Source organism: Copidosoma floridanum, unplaced genomic scaffold, assembly GCF_036245765.1.
Source record: "Copidosoma floridanum isolate Cflo_tuat_1 unplaced genomic scaffold, Cflo_Japanese_pri ptg000006l, whole genome shotgun sequence".
In the NCBI taxonomy this organism is placed as follows: Eukaryota; Metazoa; Arthropoda; class Insecta; order Hymenoptera; family Encyrtidae; genus Copidosoma; species Copidosoma floridanum.
In genome coordinates this window covers 18,527,612-18,555,437 of record NW_028321883.1, presented here as the reverse complement: position 1 = coordinate 18,555,437, position 27,826 = coordinate 18,527,612, and the positions used below count along the sequence as shown (strand labels likewise).

Genomic DNA, 27,826 nt, shown 5'->3' with positions numbered 1-27,826 from the left:
TAAACTTTTTAAATTATAGGCAGGTAAACGAAATTCTACCGATTATATTATCAACAACAATATAAATATAAATAACTCAACACGTTCAATTCATACGTGGTTTTTTGCTGGATAAATCGGTTTCTTAAATTGTTACGCTTCCGTAGTAAGCAACGATTTTCTCAATTAAAATTGGAATAAGTTGAATCTCACACTGTTCATAAAATGTATAAAATATACAAATTGCGTACGTCACTTCAGGCTGCACACCAAAAATCTACAATTTTAGGTGTACCTATTTACACACACTAACATGGGAAAGTCAAGAAAAACATCTAAACAACCCCGTGGATCGTCGAATACGTCTTTGGTGGTCCAAGATTTGGCAAGAGATTCAAGTAAACTTACACTCAACTAAACAACATTTATACAAAAATATATTTAACCTACATGAAAAAAAAAAAAAAAAAAAAAAATCATATAGGTTCTAGAATCGAGATGATCAGGTCGTCCCGAAAAAGGTCTCGCTTGGAATCGTCGCGCATGGGAAACCAGACGAAAATCTTCGCCTCGATGTGCCCCGACGAAATACTCGACCATTACGACGACTACGACACCAGAAGCTACAAAACCACCTTGATGCTGGGCGACGTATCCGGTATATCTACGTATACACATACGAAACAATATATTCTTTTGAGTTTTCACGTTTACATATATACTTAGTAAAAAAAAAAAAAAAAAAAAAAAAATACTATTAATATTCAATTCAGGCTTTACGGACATGACGGAAAAGCTCACAAAGTCGGACAAGGGCGGCCCGTCCAAGCTCACGGACACGCTCAACAGCTACATCGGGCCGATGGTCCAGGAGATCCTGTCGCACGGCGGCGACGTGCTCAAGTTTTCCGGCGATGCGTTCATCGTCATGTGGAAGCTCGAGGCTGGTGGGGTCATGCGGGACATTGCCACCGAGGCCATTAAAACCGCCTGCGTGATACAGAAACACTTTGGCACCTACGAGACCGAGATCGACGTCGAGCTCAAAGGTATACAACATAAAATTACAAAATGTACAAAAGGATACATTATATTTGATGCTCTGTACATACACTTTGCTTTTTAGTGAAACTGTCGATAGCCTCGGGAAAGACGTACTTCACGTCCATCGGGAATCCCGACTTGATGTCTTACTACATAATAACAGGAAAGCCAGTTTGGGAGGTGAAATTCGCCGAAGGCTTGTGCCAGTACGCGTGTATGAACATATACAATTGTAAACTATGAAATCTATGTATTTAATCACACACGACGACACGACACAACGTAAAATCAGAGGCGGTGACATCCTCGTGGCGCCGAGTTGTTGGCAGCACGTCAACCAAAGCGAGTACATTCACGAGCTGTTGCCCGATCACATCCACACGAGAATCATATCGTTGTCTGTTTTGTGGGAGAACATCAACAAGCACACTTACGAACATCATCGCAGTGGTAATATATGTATATGATTAATTAGCAGCTTAGGTAATATTGTCCGTTTACTCACGTGTGTCAATATAATACGTCTAGCCGACACTTCGTCATCGTCCAACACTTCTGATGGTTCCAACGAGTCGAGTGTTTTTTCGAACCTATCGGAGGACAACATCTCGTCCTCCTCGACGTCCCTTCTGCACTCCAGCCTGTACCAAAGCTATTCCAACGAGGAAGCCATAGATTACAGCCGTGAGCAATACGACCTTATTCATGAAAGATTGAATATAATCATCAGTTCACGTGAGTACGTGTAAAATATCCGATTAAAAAGTCCGTCCAAAGCTGATAAGAGCTGCGAGAGCGAAACTGGGCAAAAAACTGCGCAGCTATGTCCTTCGACCTGTGATACGATCGGTCGAGATGGACGAGCCGCTGGAGTACCTAACCGAGATCCGCCAAGTCGTCATCGTCTTCGTGAACGTCATCACCGAGGAGATCAACCGAAAGACCCTCATCAAACTAGTCGACGCAACGTTTTCCTTTGTCTGCGGGTATCAATTATATTGAACGACAACGTACTCCCGTGTCCATTCAAATACCAGGTGGTATCCGTTTTTCAAAACAGTATAGTGGGCGAGATGCAGGGTTGCGTGAACAAGACGTCGCTCTTCGACAAGGACCTGATATTCCTGTGCATCTTTGGACTCCGGGGCGATAAGCACGAGCTTGAGTCCCAGATCGGGCTCAGGTGCGCGTTGAAGCTACGCCGTGGACTCGCCAAGTACCAGTACGTCCAGTCGGTGACAGTCGGCGTGACGACCGGCATGACGTACTGCGGCGTCGTTGGCCACGTGCTCAGGCGCGAGTACACGGTCATCGGCATGGCCGTCAACAAAGCCGCAAGGCTCATGTGCGCTTACAGCAACAAGGTTGCACGCGTGTCTCTTTTTTTTTTTTGTTTTTACGTAAAGGTTTGAGTAAACGAGCGACATGTATTCAGGTGGTCTGCGATCGCGAGAGTTTCCTGCTGTCCCATCTCGAGGCCAAGCACTTTGTTTTGCAGGAGCCAAAGGAGCTCAAGGGAATCACGAACGTCGGTCCCATATACGAGTTTTTTGAGCAGACTGGGTATACCAACAACAACAAAAGATCATGTATACGAGTATACCACATAGCTATGGGAGAGAAAAATACTTGTCGTTTCAGTGCCGTTGACAACGATGTGCACATAAGTAAGTACCCGTTGCTGGATCGTGACGCTCAGCTCGACACTTTTCACGAGATGATGGAAAAAGTCGTCGACAGCCACGCCCACGAGGACGAAGAGGAGATCAGGGGCGATGTTTTGATACTGAGGTGATTTAATGAAAAAAAAATAATATGAAATAAAACCACAATTTCACGATTCCACAAAAAGTGATACACACTCTACGAATTTGATCAGAGGCGATCCGAGAATGGGAAAAACGCGATTGCTCGAGGAAATGTCCCACCTTACCCCCGCCCACGTCATGGTGAACTTTATAGCCTTGGCTCCCTACGACAACCAAGTACGTACACCCATTGAAACAAAGTAGTTATACATATAGTACCTCCACCCTGTGTACACCTACATAATATTATAATGTATTGTAATATATGTGCACACCATCGACCAGTTGTCGTTCATCCTCCTGCGTCTGATATTCGACGGTTTGCTCGACATCCGAGACGCCTCGGCCCACGAAGAGCGCCAGAACCAAATATACAGCCGATTCCCCGATACCGATCGGTCCCACCTCTGTGCCTTGAATCGCGCGTTCAACGTCACCTTCCGTGAAACCGACGAGTTCCTGGCCTACGAGCCGCGCAAACGCAACGACCTGCTCAAGAAATTGCTGAAAACACTGACGCGCCGGTGTTTCGAGGCCGCGTGGCTGGTGATCGTTGACGACGCCGAACTCGCGGACGAGGAGTCGCTCGCGCTCTTGCCCGCCGTCGTCAAGCACAGCGGGGCCCTGTTTGTCCTGGCCTATGGCAACAAACTGTCCAGGTCCTACGCAGTGCCCGAAAATATCGTCGAAATGGCTCGGGTAAGCGAAGCGAGCCCCGTTTTTTATTGATCGAATCATACATACTACCGATATCATCACATCCAATTTGTAGGTAGTCGACATCCAGGGTATAGACAAGTGGTACCACGCGGCGCTCGCTTGCCAGATACTCAACGTCGTGGCCATTCCCGTCGAGCTGGAAAAGTATCAAGCACACGCAAAAGATATACATATTTTGTTTCTTTTCTTTAGCGAGTAGATTTTTAATGTACGATTTGGAAAAAAGAGTGATCCAGGAGAGAAGCTGGGGCAACCCTGGTTGGATAGAGAGCTACCTGGTCAGTCTGATTCAGTTGCAGGGCGTGGCCATCGAGAGCCTGACGAGGCGCGAGCTCGAGGACGCGGGCCTCGTCGAGCCGTCCTCGAAGATGCTCAAAAGGTGCATTCTGCGTGGTTATACATATATTCTCTTAAAACCGATCTCTGTCTGGAAATAATGTATCTACAGGCCATCGGGTCAGCCGATTTTCAAAGCGCGCTCGTTCGACGCGATCGATCGGGACATGTGGAAGATGTACAAATCGACGTACAGGGTGAGCGTGCAATGCACACGTGTTATACTTTTTCACGGTTTAAATCCAACTGATGCCACGTTGTATATACTTTATTCCCCGTTGAAAAGGACTTTGACAAGAGCAGGGACGTCAGTAGGAAGAAGCGGGACAACGAGGCCAAGTACAGCGTGTGCGTGCTCACCTCGAGATTCGCGGTGGAAGACGTTGACTCCGAGACCACGATGGACAGTAAGATACAGTGATGTATACCATAGTAAGCTTTTTTTGCTGTAACTTTGAGCGCAATGGTATGTACAGCCATCCTCATAAAACTGTACGACTCCCTGACGCCGTTGGATCAGTTCTTGCTGAAGTGCGCGGCTGTCCTGGGGGAGATCGTCGACCGAAAAATGCTCGAGCGACTAATGCAAGGAACACCCGAGCGCGACGTAGCTCTCAGTAAATAAACGATCGATGCTTGTAAACGGTATATATGTTCACGAGCTGCCCTCGTGTGCGCGTACAGGTATCGTCAAGCTTTTCGAGCTGCGAATAATCGGCTGTACCGTAGGAGACTTCACCAGGAGCCCCGGCCCGGCCATGCTGTTCAAAAAGCTCCACAATCCCAGCCTGCAGGTTCAAGTGCGCTGCGGTTGCAAGGGTGTCGTCGTACGGCGTAGGTATAGGTTGCACACACTCTGGTTTCACGCATACTTTCCCCTCCTCCTTCTCATTCGGTTGCAGCTGCCCTCGCCGATTTGCCGAATTACGCGGCTTGCGGCATGATGAGGTTCAAACTCGACATGTTCCGCGAGACGACTTACAGGTTGACGTTACATTGGAAACAATATTTTTGTTGTGCATTGTCCAAAAGCTCAATTATTCCAATTCCAAAAAGTTTCGCTTGTAACCCCCTCCCTCCCCGGCACCAGGTTACTAACCGAGAACCAGAAAGTCGAGTTCCACAGCAAGGCCCTGCGCTACCTCCAACAGAATACCCGGCGTTGCGCGTCCTGCGGTGGCGGCCAGTTCAACAAGCTGCTCGGCAAGACAGTCCTCGTCGAAACAGCGAGGAAGCGATCGCAGATAACCGACCCCATGCTTCTCGAGCTCAAAGATTCCTCCACCGACTTGGCCAACCTCGGCGACGACGTCACCCAGTGGAACGACGACAACGATGGTAGAACGTTTATTTCCTCCCCCCCCCCACCATGTATGAATAAAGAAAGGAAAAAAATTCTCTGGCAGAAAATCACAAGTACGGCGATGGACTGTCTTGGTTCCGGGCCTGTCGGCCGATCGAGAAATCGCCGACGCGGGTCTTTTCCCAGGTCGATTTCACCAACTGCCAGTGCAACTTGATCCTTTTGACCGTCTACACCCACGTGATGGAGCACTGTCGCGGTATAGGTGATTGTAAACGATCACTCACTATACGATTTTCACAACCGATTCGACGTTTAATGTGTAAAATACATATAAGTACCGTGTAGGGATCAAACCGTTGTTGCTGGTCGCGATCCTTGAATTCGTTGAGGTCTGCATCTCGACCCTCAACATACCCCAAGCTACGAAGTTACTCCACGAGGCCGACCAACTCATCGACTTGGTACGTATACATAATATACACAACGTATAGGGACATAATAGACGTATACGGTCCAAAACGGCAAGTGCGGTGATGTTGGATTGTATAAGCGAGACTCGGCAATTGTGCAAATTCAAACAAGTGCATTCTATAGGTGTACGATTCATCCGAGGATGGGCTGGTGGTGTTGCCCTGCCTGAAGGGCAAAGTGCAAACATTTCGGGGCCAGTGCTTCCTGGAGAGCGGCCTCACGGCCGAGGCGATGCTGTGCTTCGAGGCGACCTTGAAGATCATGGGCTACGCCTTTCCGAAGAATCGCGTCTCCATCGGCCTGAAATCGGCGTACCTGCTGCAACAACAGTTCCTCATGCTCAACTGCCTGAGGAGGTTCAAGGTCGGGAGCCTCAGAGACGACGGGGCCAGGTACAACGACCAGTTTGCCAGTTGCCTCGCGCAGATGTTCATCGTTTACAGGGTCGGCGCTCAATTAATTTAAACAATGGGTCGATTGATGGATGTATATATATGTACAATGATGTGTAATGTATGCGCGCGTGTATACACGATGTAACGGACAGTTGAAGGGGATGCACGATCACGCGAAGCTGGCCGCGATCTGGGGCTTGAACGTGGCGCTCGAGTCGAGCAAGGATTTTTTCGTGCTGTGCACGTCGTACGCCCACATGATGATCACCGCGCAAGCCAACCAGTACAAGTGAGCTCAACCCGAGTAGACTGATGAATAAACGAACAAACAAAACACGTGAAATGATTGGCAGCGCGATAATACCACTGCTGGAGACGGAGGCCATAAACTTGTGCAGCCAGCGCGAGGACTCGATAGAGCTGCAGGAGCTGAACGCCGTGGCCAAGCTCTACATGGGGATTTTCCGCTCGAGGTGGGTGCGGGGTTTGAGACGATCGGCCGCGAGTATCGGCTACGTGGCCGAGAGGCTCGCCACGACGACGCGCTTGGTCGACCTCAAGCTCATCATTTTGCCGAGACTCGTGCAGCTCGTCCAGTCGCAGGGCAAGTTCGCCGAGTCCGTGGATATGCTGCTAGAACTGGGTTACTACGTCTCTAGTTGTACACACCTTTTATCGAATTTTAATCGCGTGATGAAAGTTTCTTTAATTTTATGCTTTTACACGTATTACTCGTTGCTGTATGCAACAACAGCGTGGCAAAATACTTTGGAGTTGACTCAACGATCTCCAAAACATTTACCGATTTTTTATGGAAAAACAAAACGATTTTTAGAGTACGTGTCGCAAAACAATATCGATCTGTCGGGCATAACGTGGTATTACTCGTTGTGTGTCGATTTGTTACTCGAAATCGGTGTCTCGGTAGTGCCGCTGCACAAGTGCGAGGAGTTTTACCAGGAGGAGAGCAGCAAGATCACAAACGCCAAGGACTTTGAGGCTGCCAAGAGATTTTTCGTCTGCATGTGGCTTTGGTACACACATCGACTTTTTTGGTACTAGCATACATATGAACTTTTTTGTTTTACCGATCGCGCCTGCCAACAGGTACATGAGAATCGGTGACTGGGAATCTGCCTTTGTGTGGAAAGACAGAGAAGTGCGTTGGATCGAGAACATTTTTCAAAATATACCGATGGTGATACAAATTATTTGCCTTTCACAGTGTGATCTCAACGTGTTTAACGATTACACGGTTACCGGGGCTATAACGACATTGAAGAAACTCGAGGGCTTGATAATCAATTATGGTGAGGAGAATCGGTTGGCTAACAATGGCTGTACACTACATTTACTGATTGTCTACGTATACACAGTTGCAAGGATGGAGAACAAAAACTTGAAGGATGCCGCGGCAGTGCTGAAAAGAATTAAGGAGGAGCTCAGAATCATCAAGGACACGCGTAAGGTCGTGAAAATCGTGGAATCGAGGTAAAAGTTTTGGGATTGTTGGAAAATCGTTGAGAAGGAAAAAACGAACGACCGGTATTTCAGGTATTTTCTGTTGAAAGCTTACTACAATATGGCGAGGTGTCGCAGGAAAAAGGGTCTGGCGATTTTGCGGGGGGCTAAAAAATACGCGTTCGACCGAGGAAACCAACTGATATACCTTTGGGCCGATCATTGCGAGAAGGTATGCGCTTGTTAGGAGCGGTGATGCGATTTTTCGAGCCGAAGGACAAAAAAAAAGCAAAAATTCTTTCAGGCGTGGACGGGCTCCTTGAATCCGATCCAGGAGAATCGCTGGAAAGACGAGTGCATGAGAAACAAGCCAGTGGTCGACTGGCAAGAGATCGACTTGGAAAATCGTGAAATATTACATTACACTTTGCCGATACCAAGGGAATGTTGATCTTTTTTTTTTTTTTTTACTCTTTTGTTTTATATTACATTTTTTCTTAACTTCATCATCATCTTTTATAAAAGTAGTGAGCCACATGTGTCGGTAAGGTATTATAAGCGTGGCCGAGTATAGATACACGTATGTGTGTATAAATGATTCTTGTGCAGTCAACAAAGAAAAATGCAGTAAGTGCGGAAAATTTAAAAAATAAAAAAATATTCGAAATACAAGTCTACAAACAGGTTCCTCGGCATTGTTCCGTAAAAGCTCGTCCTTACGTTTTAAAAATCAGTGAAAAATAATATGCATCATCGCGAAGCATACAATTTTTGAGAGACAACGACTTAATTAACTTGAGGCGCTATTTATAAATATACATCCCACTTGGAATGTTTGATAGCTTAATTCAATTTTCCAGAGTCAATGCCTCGGTTTTGTATAAGCGATGATTACGTCAATTTTTTTTTCCTCTCTTCGCGGAGCACAATTTTAGAGGCAGCAGTGATTCGTTTTTTTTTTTCATCCAGCAACATTTGAAAGACCGTGATTTTGAATTTACAAAACCCACATGCATTTAGATTTTACGTAGCTATAAATAAAAGACTTTGGAATAGGTGACTATTATATCTTGAGAAGCGCAACAAGTATTTATTGTTTCCAATTGGAATAACGAAAAAAGAAAGAAAGAGTTTAAACTCAGGTGAGATCCATTCCTTTAGTCACATATCAATCGGCCAGCTCATGTTGAATAATACCGCACTGGATTTATGTCAAATTTATTTCCGAGTTTCAATAGCGTTTGGAGGAGCCGAGCGATTAGTGCTAGTGCCTCGCCCCCTCCATAACACATGAGAACTTAATTTCATTGTCTTACGCATTTGAGCTGGGCTTTGGATGAGCACCGAGTTGGCTTTTGGTTCTCCAGTAGCTCGTTCTCCATCCACCCCAGCGATACGGTCAAACAAAGATGAATTTCCTTCTGTCGATTGTTGCCGCCACCCTGAACCTTCTTTTGCTTCAGAGTGCCAAAGGTAGAGTCACGTTTTTTACTTGTGCAATCGATAAGCATTTTTTTATTTTATTGGTGCATCGTCGGTAAACGTTAAATTGAAAGATCGGTTATTAATAAGTGTACCATCGAGGCCAAAAAATAAGTGGGTTAACGTTTATTTTACTGCTTTTTCAGTGAAATCAGCATTTTAATCTACGTAGATTTTTCGCTGATTCCATATTTATGGAGTGTTATTCATCGTATTTTCAATCTTGAATAATCATATACGATCTCGAGGGGCTGCGCACTCCAAAGGCTTTCAGGCTTCTAGTAAAAAGTCTTTGGAAGACTAATGACTTATGGAGACTTTTTTAATGACTTTAAGCTATACGCTTTCTTGAAGTCCCGGTAAAAAGTCTTTGGAAAGCTAGTGACTTATGGAGACTTTTTTAATGATTTCAAGAGAGCGCAGCCCCTCGTACGATCGTCTGATTTCTCTAATTTAAATGCGAAACACTTTTTTTTTTCCAATCCAACTATGAAGTCCGCATATGTCTGTAGCCATGAAAAGATTTGCGCGTAAAAAGAGAATTTTCATCAAAGAAATTTGAAAAAAGAACTTTCATTCCGAAAAACATATTTGAGCCTATATGTATGCACACAGTGGTCGCCGAGGCTGACTCGGACAGCGAAATCGGCGAGTACGACGATCAGTCCAAGTACATGGTGGCGATTTACAAAGAATTCAACGACGTGGAAGGACCGCACTATCTGTGCCACGGAGCCATCATAGACGATTTTCACGTCATCACCGCCGCCCAATGCGTCCATGGTATCAGTACCCACGAATTACTTGTGCTCACCAATCCATGGGAAACTCGTCAATTCGACTATGACAATGTCGTGGAATCCACAGTACACCCGAAGTACAATCCAAATTTGAACTCTCACTTCAACAACTTGGCCATATTACAGGTAACAATTCAACGTCTCGCAGTTGTGATTTATTGCCGTACAGAGCGCAATGCACGCATCATTAGTATGCAAAAACAAAAAAAAAAAAAACCCAGTGAATGACAATAATTTAAAAGGAAAAAATAATTTGGAAAAATAAAGAATTATTCGAAAAAGTATTTAAATATTTAATTTCAAATGTACACTTTAAAATCGTATAATAAAATGTACGTTGCACTCGTGCACTGGAATAAAAAAAAATTTTTATCTAATACATCGTATTGTGAGTAGTGACGAGTAAAATAATTATTTCACATGCACTTTGTCCAGTTGGAAACCACAAAAAAAAAATTGGTGTTTAAAAAGCCATTAAACAACTTGACCCAAAAGTCTGCCTTGATTTTAGATAACACTTTTAGCCTCGATTATTGTTCCAGGTGGAGAAAGGTTTCGACAATTTTGTTAACACAAAGCTTTACCTGCCCCACTACGGCGACGTCATAGATTGGCAACTGGATACGTGCAAAATAGTCGTACCCGACGATGGCACCGTAACGAGAGACCAAAAATGCGTGACCCCCACGAAAGACAGTTTTTTAGGATGGCTCGTAAGTTAATTTTAGATTTTTCTCGTGCATTAAAATTATAATCGATTCAACTCCCCACAGAGTAGAACTGGAGGTCCTCTTGTCGACGAGTTTGATCATATCGTTGGAATCCTCATCGAGGAAAAAAAGGACGACTCGGAAAAAAGGACTGCATTGTTCACCAGAGTCGCGTCGTTCATGAAGTTCATCAACAAAGTTTTACGCGGTAAAGAATTGTTTCTTAACTTTTTCATTTTATAATTCGTTCATCATGAATATTCTGGCATGTTGAGGTCATAGTAAAAATAACTGTTACATCAGTTTCATTAGTAATCCGAAGCCTCACCAACTAAAATTAAATACGTTTTGTCATAATCATCGGACATTGGAATTTAAAGTTACTCATATCTTTCGTCCAAAGTAGTTTAACACTGTTTTAATAGATTTTTCCGCTTTCCTTATGAAATTCGTTCAATCAAAAAGTTTACAGCAAACTCATCCGAGGAGAGCTACCAAAGCTGTTTAAATTTGTGTATTTTTCGGGTCATGCCTTGGTGGCATAAATATTTTTTGTTCGAACTAATCAAGAGAACCGATGACTTTTACAACATTTGTGTGTTTAAAGGATATTGATTGAATCAATTGGAAACTGCAAATCGTTTTTTTCTTTTTTATTACAAGCGACTGATCAAAAATGGAGTTTTAGTTTTTTTTAAATTTCAAATGATACCTATACGAAGTTCACCCTTAACAAGTTTCGAGTTGGTTTTGGGAACGTGTTAGCAACGCAAAATTCTTGTAGAATTGCTAAGGAACATGAAGAGAGTGTATCTCTTATATGATTAGATCTATTGGCCAAATCATCTAAATACAAATATACAGTAAAATTTGCCATTTTCACTCGAAATTATACAGTCGTACTACCCTAGTCAAATAATTTTTTCTCTAATGTCCAATATATTTTCCACTTATCGACTATTATCTTATCAACCTCCTTATAAGTTCATGAATGATTCAGATAAAAAATTAAACCAGGTTTTTTAATTTTCTCCATACAAACTTGGATGAACTTTAACTAATATCAAAGTTAGGTAAGACCGTTTTGAGGTGATTGCGATAACGTACAAGAAGTGCTAAAACAATCGAGTACTTGTTTATTGTCGAGAAATTTACGTTTTGCATAGATGCATCTAAAAAACGAATCTGCACCGAGAATGATTTGCCAATGTACGTCGTTTCCATCGAAAAGATACTCGACGACGGGACCCAACGTCTATGCGGTGGTGCCATAATTGACAAGTTTCACGTAATCACCGCGGCCCACTGCGTCTACGGGTACAACACTTCTCAGTTGTTTATACGCACTCACAGGATGTACAAGAATTTGTGCCACCATGAGATCACTGAAAATTTTGTTGAAAAAACTAAATGGCACCCGAGGTATAAAAACTCAAGCGCCAGGTCTCATTTGTACGACATTGCTGTATTAAAGGTAATGACAATGGAATACTTTCTTCTCATTGGAGTGCAACTTTGTCATTATTTTTTTATATTCAATCGGGGTAACGCGTGTACACGCAACATTCCAGGTAACCAAAGCTTTCGACTTGGACAGCAAACATGTCAGGATACTCAATTTACCTTCGAAAAACAAAAGAGAAGAAAATTCCACAATAGTACGTTTCACTGGTTTTCGTCGAAACTATGCTTCTTGCATTACCTTTGGAAGCATGTTAATGCCACTGAAAAAATGCAAAAAGTACAGACCTGTAACGGCAACAAATAGTCACGTGTGCACTAAACCTGAAGATAATATTGGTTACGGGTGGATCGTAAGTTTTTATTAATACACATTCATTTTGTTATCGATATTTAAACAAAATGTCTATAAAACTTTTAACTTGATTTTTATTTTACGAAAAAGTATATTGAATAAATATTTACAGGACAACGATGGAGGTCCTCTTGTTGATATAAATAATAATATCATTGGAATCCGCATTCGGCCCAAAAACTCACACAAATTGCCTGCATTGTACACCAAAGTTGCATTTTTTATGAGGTTTATCAAAAAGGTTTTGCGTAGAAATTATTAGCGTGACGCAGCTCACGTGTATGGAAAAATAAATTTATTATTTTACAGTACGACAAATATACTTTGTGCTATTTTTTGTGACCATTATATAAATTCAAAAAATTTTATTTATAGTCAACATGTTAGTTTTTCAATAGTAATAGTTATGAAATTTAAGTTTTTCTCGTAATATTTTCTTAATAAAATATGATCGTTAAAATATTATTTGCTGTTTATAGGATTTAATGTTTTATTTTCGGTGAATGATTTTAAAACGTTTAAGAAGAGAATTGTAGGACATTACGTACTATGTGATAATCCGATGTGTACAAAATCAAACGCATTTACAAGGTACCGTTTCTTAGTAAACAATACATACATATCAGAAGAAAAAGAGTAACTATATTGACATGTGTGTAATGTCGAAATTGTTTATAAGCCCTATCGTCGCTATACAATAAAGTATAATCTACGATTTTTGTATTTAATCATCAAGTTATATAATTATTAAATTATGTACATTAGGAGAGCTTTGTAAATAAAAATGTGAGAAGTAAAAAATTTATCATAATTTTTTTTTTTTTTTTTTTTTTGCATCCACAGGCGCAAAATAGCACTTTGTGCCTGCGGCAAACAAAACGTGACTCGGGAACAATTGCACAAAACAATATACAACAATCGCCTTTTTTTTCGATCTCGCGGCGAGTCGCCTACAGACGAAACGTCATATTGTTCACTGATACTGATAAAAAAAACTCTTGAATGCAAAACCATTATCAAGATTTAATTGGGATAATAATAATTATAATTATTATAATAACTCATTATTTAGGAATAATATATTAACTTATGAATATACATACGATTCAAGCTCGAAAAATGTAAATTATTACTCGGACCAACCTATAATCATGATGCACTGTAGTACATGATCATTTAAATTAATCGCAATAAATATATCACATATACTTATTATAAATTTGCGCGAGGGGGGGGGGCAGATGTGTATTTCTTTGAATATTAACTTTTTAAAAATCCCCAAAAACTGAAAAACTGAAATTTACTAAAATATGCACTAAAAAATATATATTAAGTACACAACAACTTGTTGCTCAATCATGATATTGGCCCGATCCGGCCCAATCGCATCATCTATCAAAGATAATTAATCTTTTCTCACTCTTTGAAGGTATATAAAGCAGTATTATTATATAGTTTAAAGACCATCAATAGCAAGCAAGCAGAAAAGCTTTGACGTGGGCTGTTTTCTTCTTGCCCCGACTTTCCACTGTTTATCTATTGTACACTGTCAAAACAAAGGAAATCACAAAAAAAAAGTGTCAAAATGTTCGCCACTTGCTGCAGGACTCTGAAGAGCAACAACGCCAACGTAAGCTCCTACTCTTTTTTTATAAATGCTCGTCTCTTGGTTTAACCTCGAAAAGTTAATTTAAATTTTTTTTTTTTTTTTATTCCCCCACGAAACTCCTCTCACGCAGTTCACCGCGATTCTGCAACGTTTCGAGTCGACCCTCGTAATCGCCGAGCACAACAACGAGGTCGTCCTCCCGATAACCCAGAACGCCCTGACCGCCGCCAAGAAGATCGGAGGAGACATCACCGTCCTCGTCGCTGGCACCAAGTGCGGCCCCGTGTCCGAACAACTGAGCAAGGCCAAGGACGTCGCCAGAGTCCTCATAGCTGAGGGCGATGCCTTCCACGGCTTCATTCCTGAGGCTTTCACTCCGCTTATCGTCGCCGCACAAAAGCAGCACAACTTCAGTCACATTTTCGCTGGTGCCAGCGCATTTGGCAAGGCGCTTTTGCCCAGGGTAAGTGCGTTCAAGTTTGTTTCTTTTACATTGTTATCAATTTGTCACAGAAAATGTACAGCAGTTTTTAAGTGACGAATCAACTAAGGCCATAGCCATTCTGACTTGATAATCAAGCAATGAGTACTCTTACGTTTAGGTTGCAGCAACTCTTGATGTATCACCAACGAGCGACATTATTGGCATAAAATCTGCCGACACTTTTATCAGGACCATATATGCTGGAAATGCGATCCAGACTGTTCAGCTCCAGGACAAAATTAAAGTAGTGACTGTCAGAGGTACAGCTTTTGAGGCTGCTCCTCTAGAGGGAGGCAGTGCCAAGATCGAGCAAGCCCCAGCTGGAGACTATAAGACAAATCTAGTTGAATTTGTCAAGCAAGAGCTGAGCAAGTCCGACAGACCAGAGCTGACATCTGCCAAGGTTGTTGTATCCGGAGGACGAGGTATGAAGTCTGGGGAGAACTTTGAATTGCTGTACAAACTGTCTGACAAGCTCAATGCTGCTGTTGGTGCATCTCGTGCTGCCGTTGATGCCGGCTACGTGGCTAATGACCTTCAAGTCGGTCAAACGGGAAAGATCGTTGCTCCCGTAAGCAAATACGTGATTTCGTTAGGATTTTATTTGCCTTGACCTTATTATTTATTAACAATTTTTCACTGTTACTCAGGATCTATACATCGCGGTGGGCATTTCCGGAGCCATCCAGCACTTGGCTGGCATGAAAGACTCCAAGACAATTGTTGCCATAAACAAGGATCCGGAGGCTCCGATCTTTCAAGTAGCAGACTATGGCCTAGTGCAAGACTTATTCAAGGCAGTGCCAGAGCTGACAGAGAAACTGTAAATGAAATTTGCCTTTTTTAAAAAAAAATTATATTTACAATTTTTTACCAATACTCTATCCACAAGTGCTGTACGCACAATTGCCAGAAGCGAATCATGCGAGTCCAATTTTTTGAAATCTTTATTGTATTACCAAGCTTTACACACCTAGTATGATTTTGTACATATATATAAATTATATTTACATGTATATTATATTTTTATATTGTTATCACAATGTATGAATAAAAAGCACATTTGGATTGTTAAAATTATATAAACTCATCGTTTTCTCGAACAAAAACCTACTTGATCCAAGCAGGATAAAACCTTTCACGACCTTACCATCGGCCTCGCGCGTGCCCCCTCCCGCGCTTCCAAAATGGCGTTAAGCCGGTTCCCCAATCGCCGTTTCCCATTGCAACGTCACGTGACCTCCGGTCCTGGATTCGTATTTACAGTTGCGAGTTCCGTATATATTTTGCACGAGACGAATTTTATGGATGCTCGCCTAAACGGTGTACCCCCTTTTGTTATTGTTGTCCCCCCCCCGTAATCTTCTTCGCAATTTAAGTGTCAAACACGAAGGTTTTGTCTTTTTTTTTTTCATCGTACGGTGACGACGACAAAATGTTGATCGAAGAAAGTGTTGAACTTTAAGAACTCCGGAAGATAATATATTCTCCTCCCGACTGTTGGGTCCTTTTTTTCCAGGAGAGATGAGAGCTTGAAAGGATTATTAGTATTATAAATAGTTGTTTTTGTTGTGGTCGCGCGTCCCTTCGATAATACATACATGCAGCGATGGAGGACTTCAACAACGGCCTGGACGGCAACTTGGCGAGCAGGATGCGCAAAGTCTACGCCGAGCAGTTCCACACGCTCGTCAAGATGCACCTGTCCTTCGAGCTGGACCTTAACACGGAGGAGTAAGTTTTTCCTTTTACCTTTGACACATTGTTTTTTGTACGTTACAACTTGTGGTGACAGATTCGGCTGTTGTAAACGTTTTTTGTTTGAAAATATTTGTTTTAATGGCTTGTTTCGCCTCTTCTTTAGTTTTAAATATTCATGATGCATTTTAAGTTACATGATTTCTTGAATGTTTTCCCCAAGTCTGACAATAGTGAACAATTTTTTTTGTTACCGATCATCTTTGCGTATTTGTTTGCTTCCAAGTGAAATTATTCGTCGGTATTTTTTAGAAACGACACGGTAACGGAAAAAGCGAAACTAAAGAAGTGGGGTCTGTTGAATTTTTCAAAAAAATCCAAGCCTCCACTGAATACGCAAAAAAGTACAGAAGGTGCCTTGTTGACAAAGGAAGGGATAAACCAAGTGAAACAGCTTATTGAATATTTGGCCAAAGAAGATTGTGAGTACTTTGGTTCTTTAATACTCATATGTTGATTGAACATTTTTACAAATGTACACTTTGTAATCCTGTAACCTTTATTTATGCAGCTATAGTTCAAGAGGGTATTTTTAGACGAACTGGAAAGTTGACAAGGCAGCAAGACTTGAAAACTGCTCTATATCAAGGCTCACCCCTTCATTTGGATGAAGGGAAATTTAGCGTGCACGATTGTGCATCTGTTTTAAAAGGATATCTAGCAGATCTATCAGAACCACTTTTAACAGACCTTCATTACCCAGAGTATTGTCAGATAGCTGGCAAGTTGTTTCAATGTGTTGATTAATGTTAAATTTTCCATGTTATTCTAGAATTAATTGTTTTTCTTTTTTTTTTTTTTAGAACTTTGTACTTCCAGCAGCAGTAGTAATAATGATTCGAGGCTTTTGCGAGCACTCCAACTACTTTTACTTCTTTTACCTCCACCAAACAGAATCGTATTAAAACAGATACTCAATCTTCTAAATAAAGTAGCGGAGCACGAGAACAGCAACAAAATGAACTGTGACTCTCTTGCAACGTTGTTTACGCCACATTTAATGTGTCCCAGAAAGCTTTCTCCAGAGGCGTTGCACATGAATTCGCAAAATTTGTCAGGACTAGTTTCTTTCATGATACAGAAAGGGACAAAGCTGTATGAAATCCCACCTAAATTATTCACTGATATTCGAGCGTTTTGGGTAGAGCAGGAGAAAAAATTGTTGAGTCCTCAAAAGTCTGATGTGAGAAGTTTATCTTTGAATGCTGAAAAGTTCCTACGGCACATAGCATTCGTGAATTTATATTTTATTTTTGTGACAGTTGAACGAGTCGACAACGGACACGACCGGCACGGCCCACACGGTCTTCAGTTTCGTCGATCGCAATTTGACGGCTCAAGCGACCGCGTCACAAGACACGCAAGCAGCACTCGCTCAGCTATATGCGCACATCCAATCGATGCCAGAGTCTTCCAAGAAACGTCGGCTTGTCAAACAGTTTAACAAAGAAAACGGCCAAGGCACGCCGCGACACGTTAAACATAATTCCTCGGGTGTAGCTGCTGGTGGTAGCGGTGCTGGACGCAGCTTTGGCGACTCGATAAAAAAACGAATATTCCAGAAAAAGCTGCACAAGAAAATCGTTGACGTTAAACTTGGTTGTAACTTTAGCAGGTCGAGTAGCGAAGAGAATATTGTGTTGAACGTAAGTATATATCAATGACACGGAAAATGCAATGTTTTTTTTTTTGTTTTTAATTCATTATCAAAGCTGTAACAGCATGGAGAAAAATTTTTACTTTGCATACTATTTCTAAAGGAATGATCATTAAAACTCGCAAGAGTCTACTAAACATTTCTGCTACATACAAAGCGCAAAAACTGCCTAACAAATGCTCGTCGCTTAAACATCTGTCTTTTCGCTTGATTCCTCACAGTCTCTCGAAAGTCCCACGCTATTACCGAAAGTCTTCAGCAAGTCGGAGGACGAGCTCAGCGACTTGGAGAGCTACGACCTCCTCAGCCAGGAGCAGCAGCAGTTGGACAGCGACAACCTGCTCAAGTTGAAACAAATGAGCAACAGCACCTCAAGCCTCAACACACCCGTTAGCTACAAATCCAAGAGCAAAGTTATTCTTAAGAGCTATCTTAGCATTAGCAAGGACTTGCTCCGCAACACGCCCTCGTTTACTGCTACCAAAGACAAAGAATCATCTCATGGCTCTCAAAAAATTAACAAAGACGAACAGTCCTCGCAAGACATGTGCAACAAGGCTGAAAATAACGACGGCGTCGAGGTAGCCGTTTCAAACGTCGACAGCGCTGATTGTAATGCTGATAAAGCTGTCGTGGTAACTGTAACGCCAGCACAGGAACGATTGTCGGATCCGGTAGTATCTGACGACAGTCGGAACAGTGAAACGGCAGCGTTGCTACTGTCTCCGGCTACGAAAAATCGATTGAGGTATTTGTTCGCGGCGCACACGTCCACACCTTCGAATTTCATCACCAGAAGCCTGAATGCCGTTAATGATTATGGATTCACGCCGATAACCGCGGATGAAGAAAGAAGCATGAGCCCCATTACCCAAAGCGCTACCAAAATGACTAAGGCTATGCAGGTATACGCGCTTTTCTTTGCATGATGTGACTAATGAGTCCTATGCCTTTTTTTCTTTTTAACTTTAATTAAATTAATACCATTCGAATTATAAATCGGAAAATTCTGAAAAAAAAAAAAATTTTAAGCTTGCTGTTGAGTAAACCCTGTGTTCACGTTTCAGGAAACAATGATGACTCCGAGATGCCGCAAGCCAGTTATGGTCTCGGCATCTACTACGAATCTCTGCAACCTTCCTACCCTGAACAACGGGTCCATCCAATATGATTCTACCAACAGTCTGCAATCGAATCTCGATTTACCGGCCCAAAAAACTTACGTGTCGCACCCCAAAGAGTCTACAGTTACAGATACCCCAAGATTTTCACATACAGTTGCTGACAAAGAAAACATTGAAAAAATCCAGGGTACCCCAGAAGAGCAGCAAACGTTCGTCACGTGTGTGGAGTACGATCCCAACTCGACTACAAAATGTACAACTACCTCGACGAATCCCAACGCGTTCAAAGAATACTATTTATCGAGAAGCTTACTGTCAGCTAGTCCGGTGGATTTGAGCTTTACTTCCAGAACAGGTGATTTTGAGCAGTCCGGATCGGATTTGAACGTAATGGCCGAGGGAGCGACCACACCTGGTTCGGATACTTCGGGTATTGCATCAGGAAGTACAAACAGTATGAACAATTCGGGTGACAAGACAGAGAAGGTTCCTTCACCGCGGAAACGATGCACGAGTCTGGATCGCAGCGATTGCAAGCGTCCTATGGAAGACGAGTCGCAAAGGAGTACATGGCTGAGGCAATCGGCTTCGATCGACAAGTCGACGCTTACGTCGATGAAAGATTCGTTATCGGAGACGTCGTTCTGACACGTATGTTTGAGCGTTTCGCTCATTTTTGCGATTCTGATTGCATACTTAGGTTCTAAGTATAGAGGCGATTCATTGCTTCGATTAGGCGACGAATAATTGTGAATATTGTATTTGCTGCCTTCTTTCCTGTCCATATTTTGTACATTGACGTCGTTACTGTATGATTTGTGTACTCTAAATTTTAAATCATACCAGGGTAAATGCGTGAACAAATGACATGACAAGAAAATCAAATTTAATGATAATTTTTTTACACCTTTTTTTGTTACTAATGGATACCAATCTGGAGTCATTAATGAGAGGACAATTTTGCAAGAAAAATTTGTTGAACGAAATTTTTCATTTTGAAGAAATTATGAAAAAAAATTGCATGAAACGATCAAAAATTACAAATGCTCTGAAGTGAGCTTATTGAGGATATTTTTATTATTTAATATAAATGTATAACGGAATTTTTCCAAAAAATAAAGTATTTGTTTAAAAAAAAAAAAACTGTTTTGTTCTGTTATTGCTTTGTCTTAAAATTTATAAAACGTATCATGTAGAACATGCAAAAATTTGACTAGTTGGAACATTGACGTATTTTTGTCAATCACACAAAATTGTTAAAAAAATTGCTTGGTTATATTTTTCTATATTTATATTAAATGAAAAATACAAAAGTTATCTCATATTTACACTTTTTAAATAAAGATGTCACCGTTAAGCACATTTCTAAATGGAAATAATTTCTAGCTTTATACATTTAACTTGTACTATCCTACTGATAATGACTGTACTCAAAATCTTTGAATAAGAATATTTATGAGAAAAAACAGTTTGAAAGTAGAAATTCAAGTCTGAAGTAGGCTTACTTACAACAGTAGATAATCGGTTTAACTAAGTTGATAGAATCGTTTATACAAGTTTACGACCCATAATAATCAAGATTCAAGTTTTCATAAAAAATATGACCTGGTGTAAAATTTTGGAAGATATAAAACAATAGTTATCACATAGGCATTGGTCAGAACATGTCATCATGACCCAAGTCAGGAATATACTGTAAACCACGATCTTTCAGAGCTTTGTTCATTAGCCTATCCTTGTCTTGCTTCAGTTCTTGTTCTCTTCTTTGAGCATCAAGAATATCGTCAACTGAAACTTCAGACAGAGGCAAATTCTTTTCCTTTTCCTTATCCTAAAGTAAAAGAATCAAAATGGTTAGTGGTAAATTTATTTCTGGATGAAAAAAATCTCTTTACAGCTGAGCCTTCACTTACTATTTCTCCCAAGAGAACTACATTTTCTCCCCTGACAATAAAGACTCCTCGAGGAATATCACCGTATTCCTTACCAACGTGGATCCTCTCGATGGTTCGATGGAGAACTAGATTTGCAAACTGGTCAACACTTCTAAGATAGCCAATCAAAGTTCTTCCATCTCTCAGCAGAACCATAAGTTTTTCTACATCAAATCATGCTATTTTATTTAGTAAAATCAACAATAAAACACTTGTTATTTAGGAACGTCATGTTTTAGTATTTCATAAGCAAGTGCAGAAAAGACAATGCAAAGAATCATAAATATTATACGTTTAAAATGAGCAATAAAAAACAATGTTAAAATTGTAATTCTCCACTCTGTTGGACTCCAGACAAGCTTTATAACCTCAAAATCACAGAATATGTCAAATTGGAGCAACATACTTATTAAAAATTAATAGTTTTGAAAAAATACTAACGTACTGTCAAGTTCCTCAAGGAGCGAGGCAGTCCCAGGAACCGCATTCATTTTTTATTTTTTATTTTTTTTTTTCAGTCATACAATAATAACATATTAAAGAGTCACGGGGACAGTATACCGGTATACGGGACTCCTCACAACTCACAACACACCACCAGAGTGTGTGTACACTCACATTAGCATGGGATAGTCCCGCAGGGACTTTTTGTTTTTCAGCAGTTTCAAAAGCATTTCTACTTAAGTATAATCAATTCTTTTTTTTTCTATCTAACCGTTTTTGTTGTATATTAACACCTTTTATCGACTTTAATACTTTATATATTACGTAATTACCAAACATGTACTACCGCTATTGTTCTATTGTTATGTTTAAACAATAGAAAAATCGAATGACATCATTTACAGTTTAGTTCCAGTATTTTTAGTAACATGAACACCACAAAATGACGCCACTGATGTTTCGAGAAATGATTTTGTAAGGAAATATGGCTTTAATTTTTACACATTACAACCAGCACCTGCAAGAATATTAATATCATTGGGTGTGCAAAATATAAATGTTACATCGTTTCGAGGGACAAAAAATTGGTTAATCTAATAAGTTAGTAGTAGTCAAATGGGACCTTAAATAGAATTTTCATAGGGAGCTGAAGGGTATCCTCAAAGAAATGAAAAAAAAAAAAAAAAAAAATTAAAGTAAACAGTAAAGTAATTAATTACTTGTAATAGCCTTTACTTGGTGAAGATTAATGAAAGTCATATTGGAAAAATAAATAAAACTCTCTATATAGATATACAAGTAACGTATACGTAACGGTGTTACATATATTTTTTTTAAATAAATTGAAGATTAAATACTCTATATGGAAAGTCTTACTTATTTTACCTATCTGAGTACAATAACTATATCAACACTTCAGTCAAACTATTAAAAAAAAACAACAAAAACATACTCTTAATACATATTGCTTCTCTATCTCAGCTCCTCACTCGAACGGTAAACACAAAATTTTGTACAATACAATACAATCATAAGCTAATAAGTAATCTCTCTGAGTGTAATAAAATTTTTACTTTAGTAGAGTTCCTAATCCTTATGAGGTATGCTGAAAATACTATCTGATAGATAAAATAACTAGTTGATGAAAAAATATTGAGCAAAAAAAATGTTAATATAAAATTGATCTAAGTAGTAATTTATTAAAAATGCATTTGAAAATTTTTTTGATACAACTTTGTCAATGAAATCAAACGCTTCTTAATATCATAACAAGATAATGTATTATTTAAAAAAACATAAATGCACCTTTTTTTCGACTCTTCATGATTTTACAATTTACGAGGCACATAGACAGCTAAAGTATCCTTTGAGTTAAAAAACACTTTGGCCTCGTCTAAATCGAAATGGTCCTCGATTGGATACTTTTTGATTATGTTGGGTTTACTATTATCTTCGTCTTGGGTTTCTTCTTGTTTTTCTTGAACTATTATGTTCCTACCTACAACCTACGAAGAAAGAAAACTTGTCGTTTAGAAGATCTTTTATTTACTTGATGTATTACACTCACTTAACTTAAAAAAAAAAAAAAGTCTTCATACCTTCACGATGATGTCATCCCGTGTGAATCGTGTACAGTCCAATTCTTCAAAAAAATCTTTCTACAAATACGCCATTGTATAAAATTTCCATCAATTGTACATTAAATAAAAGATTTGGTCACCTAAGTATATCATACCTTATCATCCTTTTCAGTTTTAATATCAAAACCACCAACTGTGAGGGTGAGAAATCTAGGCTCAATGGAGGTACTGCGGGACAATCCACTGTTTAAAGGATTTGTCTGCAACTGTGGGATTAAATGAGTTGGGAAGTCGTCAGCCATACGGTTCTTCACAAACTCATCGACCTCGACCTCGACCGACATTTTCTTCAAATATACTTTGTGATTTTTACCTGTGTTAAACGAAACTTCAACAAAGGCTACGGAGCAACTACTATACTAACAAATGATTGTAGTGTTGCTACGTGCTTTGTGCGTGTCACTAATAGCGTATGACGCGCGTTACTACATATTCGTGGAGTCCATAGCGCTACGTGCTAGATTTGGAAACTTAAGTCTAAAAAAATGGGTGATCTTTTAAGAGTTTGAAGAATGTAGTGACACTAAATGACTTATTTGATAATTTCTTTTAGAAGAAATAATACGAAAGCAAAGTAAAATTAAATTGTACTGGGCTTTTTTCCAAAATGACAATTAATGCAAAATTCCGGAAAAATCCAAAGGTCGAAGCAAATTATTTTTTTCTAAATAGTTTTAATCTTATCGGAGTCGCCCATGAGTGCAGACAACAGGAAGTTACTATAAAATATCAAGCCCAGGTCCTAAGCTTCATAATATGTGGTTTATCTTATTACGAAGCCCCTTTACTTTTTGTGTTTATAACTATAGCAGTTACATTACATTAAGTTTCTGTAAATATATGTAAATGTTACACGAATACGTAGATAAAAAGTCTTCTAGAAATAAATTCAATATAAAATATTCATAAGTTGACGAATATATCTTGGAGTAAGGTATGTTTTATACCATTTTCGTATAGGACTTCTAACGCACTGACATTTTTATGAGAATTTTTTGTTTCCACTTTTACATTTTATCATCCCACGAGTTTTTATCATTAATTTCTTAATTATTAATACGTTTTAAATTTTTCATTTCTTCCAACTCGAGTACAATGTTTTGACGGTATTAAATCGAGCCATTATTATAGTGAGTTACACTGTACACATTACTATTTTTAAAAAGTCAATGTAGCATAACAAAAAACTTTAGAATTAAGGAAATCAAATTATTGTAAATAAAAAAGAAATACTCTAACTTAAACTGTAACTAATGACAATCTCTATACGATGCAAAAAAAGGTTTATTTTTAATTTATTAATCAGTTTATGAACCTTATAGTACTTATACTTTAAGAAAAGGAGCTTTTTTAAAATTTAACGAATGAACGGCAAAAATGGAGGCTCTCGCGGCTCCCTTCTAATCTCCCCCTCGTCTTCTTGATCACGGGGAGGCGCACTTTCGATTTCATCCTCAATTGCACATATTTTTCGTTTTCTTGATTTCAATACTCGAGAAGGTTCCCCAGTACGAGTATGGAGAGGTGCAACTCTCCTTTTTTTCTTCATCAAAATTTTTCTTGATATTTTTGGTTTCAATTTTTGGTACAATTTTTCAAACAGTAATATAAGAATACCAGAGAGGCATCCAATAAACAAAAGTACGAAAAGTGGAGTAACCTCTCGGATACCAAAAGATGTAAACGAATTTTCTTTTTTATCAGTTTCCTTGTAATATCTGTTTTTTAACTTAGCTAACACCCCATTTTTATTTTTTTTTTTTGATGCTGAAAGAAAACTTTTGTTGAAATTTCTGATCATCAATAATTTTTATTAAAAAATACTTACAAATAATTGATAAATCCAAAAAGAGGATGGCCTTTCTTGAAAACAATACCGAATGGTATCCATTTAGTTTGCGGAAAAGCTACTATTTTGCATGGTAATGAAAAAATTTCAGGATGTTGTAGTAGACCAATTCCGTAATAAGCTACTCTTTCATAGCATACCTACGTTGAAAATACATTTTGATAGTATAATGCTAAAGAATATTAAATTATGATTTAAGAAATCGTAGAAAAAAAAATTTCAGAGTTTAGTAGAGAAAATTCGAGTAAATTATCAAATATATAAAAAAAACTAATTTTTTGTATAAATATTGTAAAAAATTTTAGCCAATTCATGCGTGTGTTCAGACAATTTTAAGAATCCTCAACAAAATATTTTTTTTATCAAATCATTGCAAGGTGCATTCATTAAATTCGAACAACACCAGGAAATTTTTATCTTTTAGACTAACTATTGAACGAAACTGTAGTTGGTACAGTATTATTGACCTATACCTACACATAAACTTATTGTAATAATTACCTGTTCCATAGCTTCATAACCAGTTGCCGGTAGTTCTTCCTCACTTTTTAAAAGTAAGTTCACTTTCTGCAGCGAATCGTTACTCAAACCCTAAAATAATAGAAATTTATCATTCTTTCATATAATTATATTTTTTAATGTATCGGTGGTTTGAAGTGTATAAAATAACATAGAATAAATGAAAAAAGGTAACAATTACAAAAAAATCAATTTAGTACCCATCCTCAATTAATCCTTGCACATTTTCAAATGGTATTGTTGGTGAAAAAATTGTCGAAAAACTGGTAAAACATCTCGAATATATCGAGATGACTTACTAGTAAGTATTCCTAGTGGATTTTTTTCAAAAGAGGTCGATTTTCGGCATAAAGATGTATTCTAATCTTGCCATAAATGACACAATGGGCATCAAATTAAAATTACTCATCAATACGTTGAAGTTGCGGCTGGTTTATAAAATAAACTATATGGGACTATTAAATTAACCACATCACTCTTGACCAGAATAAAATATGACAAAACTGTTTTGGATCTCTACGAATTAAAAAAATTCCCAACACTGGTGAGAGTTGCTAATATCCACTATAGCGGAAGGTCTATTGGAGCCGTGACAATAGACTGCCATACTCCCACTCCGTTTACAATCTGCACTATTATTGGGTGGTTATTCTCGAGAAATCTCGTAGCTCTGAGACCCTACAGAAGATTTTTTGTTTCAGGTGACGAAGAAGGGCAAAACTCATATTTCACTATTTAAAATTAGATAGGGAAATCTGAGTTAAGCTTTTTTTCGTCTGGACCGTTGAATATAGCCTAAGTTTCTCGGAGGGTGAAAAAAGCACAACTCAGATTTCTTTAACGTAATCTTAAACGGTGCAATCTGAGTTGTGCTTTTGTCACCTAAAATAAAAAACGTCTGTAGGGTTTCTGAGCCACGAGTTTTTTTTCGAGAATAACCACCCACTAAATGGCGCTGACTCTAAATTCCTCTTTTTCTCGCGTTAAGTGCAAACTTATATTTATAATAAGTACAATACACGTTAACTTCATGTTATCAGCTTTTCTTCGGCAGCCTGCAGCCAGCGTTTTTAAAAGTGATATGGTGCTGGTTTTTTATTATTGTGTAAATGATTGTTTTAATCTCTTAAATTGCAAATAAAGAGAATAAAATAATAACAGTTCCTTTTCACGGCTTTGTCGTTTATGTGTGTCGACTCGACACATACATAATGTATATTTAATGCGTGCAACATAATGTATAATTAATATATTTTCCGAGTAAAATTTGATAACACCATTGCAGTCCCGTCCCCCGAAAAATTGTATGTGCATGTATCCTCTTGACAAACCAAGTATTATTTACGTATGCATATGTAAATATATATGTACACATACGTATATTTTTGGGGATCGCGAGGGTGAGGCTCGGCGAAACAACAAGGCGCCTCAACGACGGGACAAGGACACGGAGCACGGGAGCGAGAAATGATGCTCAACGCATGAACTGTACATTTAGCTTTTATTAGTTACAAGAGGCAAAACATAACTGCCTGACTCGGCAGTACTTAAGAGAGAACTCTAGCTTCTTCTCCTTGTCGTCCCGCTACAGCTGTGGCAGCTCGTGGATTGGTAGGCTCGAGAGGGGCGCGAGGCTCGCTGATTGGACGAAATCAGCAGAGCTCGCGGTTAAAACACAACGCGCGGGACAAGCGTCTGTTTGCGCCTCGAACGCGCTGCTTGTGCGCAAGGCTGGGACGCCACATATTCACTCGCGAAATATGTAATAATCATAGTCCTTCATGCTTACGTAATGATCACACAGTAATATTTTGTTATCTGTACAGAAATGAAATGTAAAAAAAGCAATTTTACGTGATCAGCCAAAAAGAATCTTTCAGAAAGATGACTAAATGAAAAAGAAAATCAAGGAAAAGAAAGTATGGGACAGCTGAATCGTTTCAGAAAGCAAAGGGCGACCCAATTACAAAATATTAGGGATTTCATTTCATGGTAACCACCTATACAAATACTCTTCACATAGGTATAATTAAAGCTATCTTGCATTTTATACTTCACATTGGATCCGCAAAAGTGCATTATTGAAGTTTCTTTACGCAAGTAGAGTCCGATCATCGAACCTGATCGAACTGCTAAACTCAACTTCAGCGGATGCAGATTCACATTTGACGCTAACATGATGTACACTCACATTAGCATGGGGTAGTCCCGCAGGGACTCTTTGTTTTTCAGCAGTTTCAAAAAGCATTTCTACTTTCCAGAATAAAAATATGACATCTTACTAATAATGTGTATAATATTCCTATGTAAGAGGCGGTATTAATATTATTATTTATGAAGTCCAATTACGATTGACCAAGTAAAAATGTATACATTATACTTAATTCAATATTTTACAAGCAGAAGCTGTTTTTTATTATCACTGCAAAAACCTTATAAACGAGCGAATGGCTCATTTTTATTATGTCCAAGCATCGCTC

The 27,826-nt window shown here is 39.3% G+C and overlaps 5 protein-coding genes across 6 annotated transcripts; 4 read left to right on the top strand and 1 right to left on the bottom strand.

Moving 5' to 3' along the window:
* The first annotated feature begins 292 nt into the window (after positions 1-292).
* On the top strand, positions 293-7,971 carry LOC106638975 (adenylate cyclase type 10). Its single transcript, XM_089598768.1, has 29 exons — positions 293-377; positions 464-637; positions 753-1,028; positions 1,106-1,229; positions 1,316-1,473; positions 1,552-1,707; positions 1,790-2,009; positions 2,084-2,387; positions 2,459-2,586; positions 2,665-2,814; positions 2,903-3,008; positions 3,117-3,530; positions 3,604-3,695; positions 3,778-3,930; positions 4,000-4,090; positions 4,174-4,294; positions 4,364-4,504; positions 4,572-4,721; positions 4,790-4,871; positions 4,978-5,232; positions 5,271-5,455; positions 5,539-5,654; positions 5,788-6,108; positions 6,212-6,348; positions 6,413-6,702; positions 6,895-7,093; positions 7,167-7,550; positions 7,614-7,752; positions 7,825-7,971. Exons 1-29 carry the CDS (start codon positions 293-295, stop codon positions 7,969-7,971), a joined length of 5,298 nt encoding a protein of 1,765 aa, XP_089454894.1.
* A 2,504-nt stretch (positions 7,972-10,475) lies between these two features.
* Positions 10,476-12,590, top strand: LOC106638976 (granzyme F-like). The gene is made up of 5 exons (XM_014352393.2): positions 10,476-10,511; positions 10,576-10,720; positions 11,679-11,986; positions 12,084-12,326; positions 12,441-12,590. Exons 1-5 carry the CDS (start codon positions 10,476-10,478, stop codon positions 12,588-12,590), a joined length of 882 nt encoding a protein of 293 aa, XP_014207879.2.
* A 1,207-nt stretch (positions 12,591-13,797) lies between these two features.
* wal (electron transfer flavoprotein subunit alpha wal) lies at positions 13,798-15,479 on the top strand. Its single transcript, XM_014352408.2, has 4 exons — positions 13,798-13,958; positions 14,068-14,400; positions 14,540-14,992; positions 15,072-15,479. Exons 1-4 carry the CDS (start codon positions 13,914-13,916, stop codon positions 15,246-15,248), a joined length of 1,008 nt encoding a protein of 335 aa, XP_014207894.2. The 5' UTR covers positions 13,798-13,913; the 3' UTR covers positions 15,249-15,479.
* A 301-nt stretch (positions 15,480-15,780) lies between these two features.
* On the top strand, positions 15,781-20,053 carry LOC106638987 (Rho GTPase activating protein at 54D). Of its 2 annotated transcripts, none has more exons than XM_014352404.3 (7): positions 15,781-16,155; positions 16,432-16,601; positions 16,691-16,900; positions 16,983-17,362; positions 17,442-17,825; positions 18,058-18,741; positions 18,904-20,053. In XM_014352404.3, exons 1-7 carry the CDS (start codon positions 16,031-16,033, stop codon positions 19,606-19,608), a joined length of 2,658 nt encoding a protein of 885 aa, XP_014207890.2. In that variant the 5' UTR covers positions 15,781-16,030; the 3' UTR covers positions 19,609-20,053. The 2 variants fall into 2 exon arrangements, with proteins under 2 accessions (XP_014207890.2, XP_089454748.1); XM_089598622.1 differs by having other exon boundaries at positions 16,432-16,613; positions 16,703-16,907; positions 17,002-17,362; positions 17,442-17,833; positions 18,075-18,741.
* A 264-nt stretch (positions 20,054-20,317) lies between these two features.
* Positions 20,318-21,479, bottom strand: LSm1 (U6 snRNA-associated Sm-like protein LSm1). The gene is made up of 3 exons (XM_014352415.2): positions 21,340-21,479; positions 20,874-21,058; positions 20,318-20,791 (listed from the first exon to the last, which is right to left on the bottom strand). The coding sequence occupies exons 1-3, from the start codon at positions 21,383-21,385 to the stop codon at positions 20,618-20,620; spliced, it is 405 nt and encodes a 134-aa protein (XP_014207901.1). The 5' UTR covers positions 21,386-21,479; the 3' UTR covers positions 20,318-20,617.
* Positions 21,480-27,826: the final 6,347 nt, after the last annotated feature.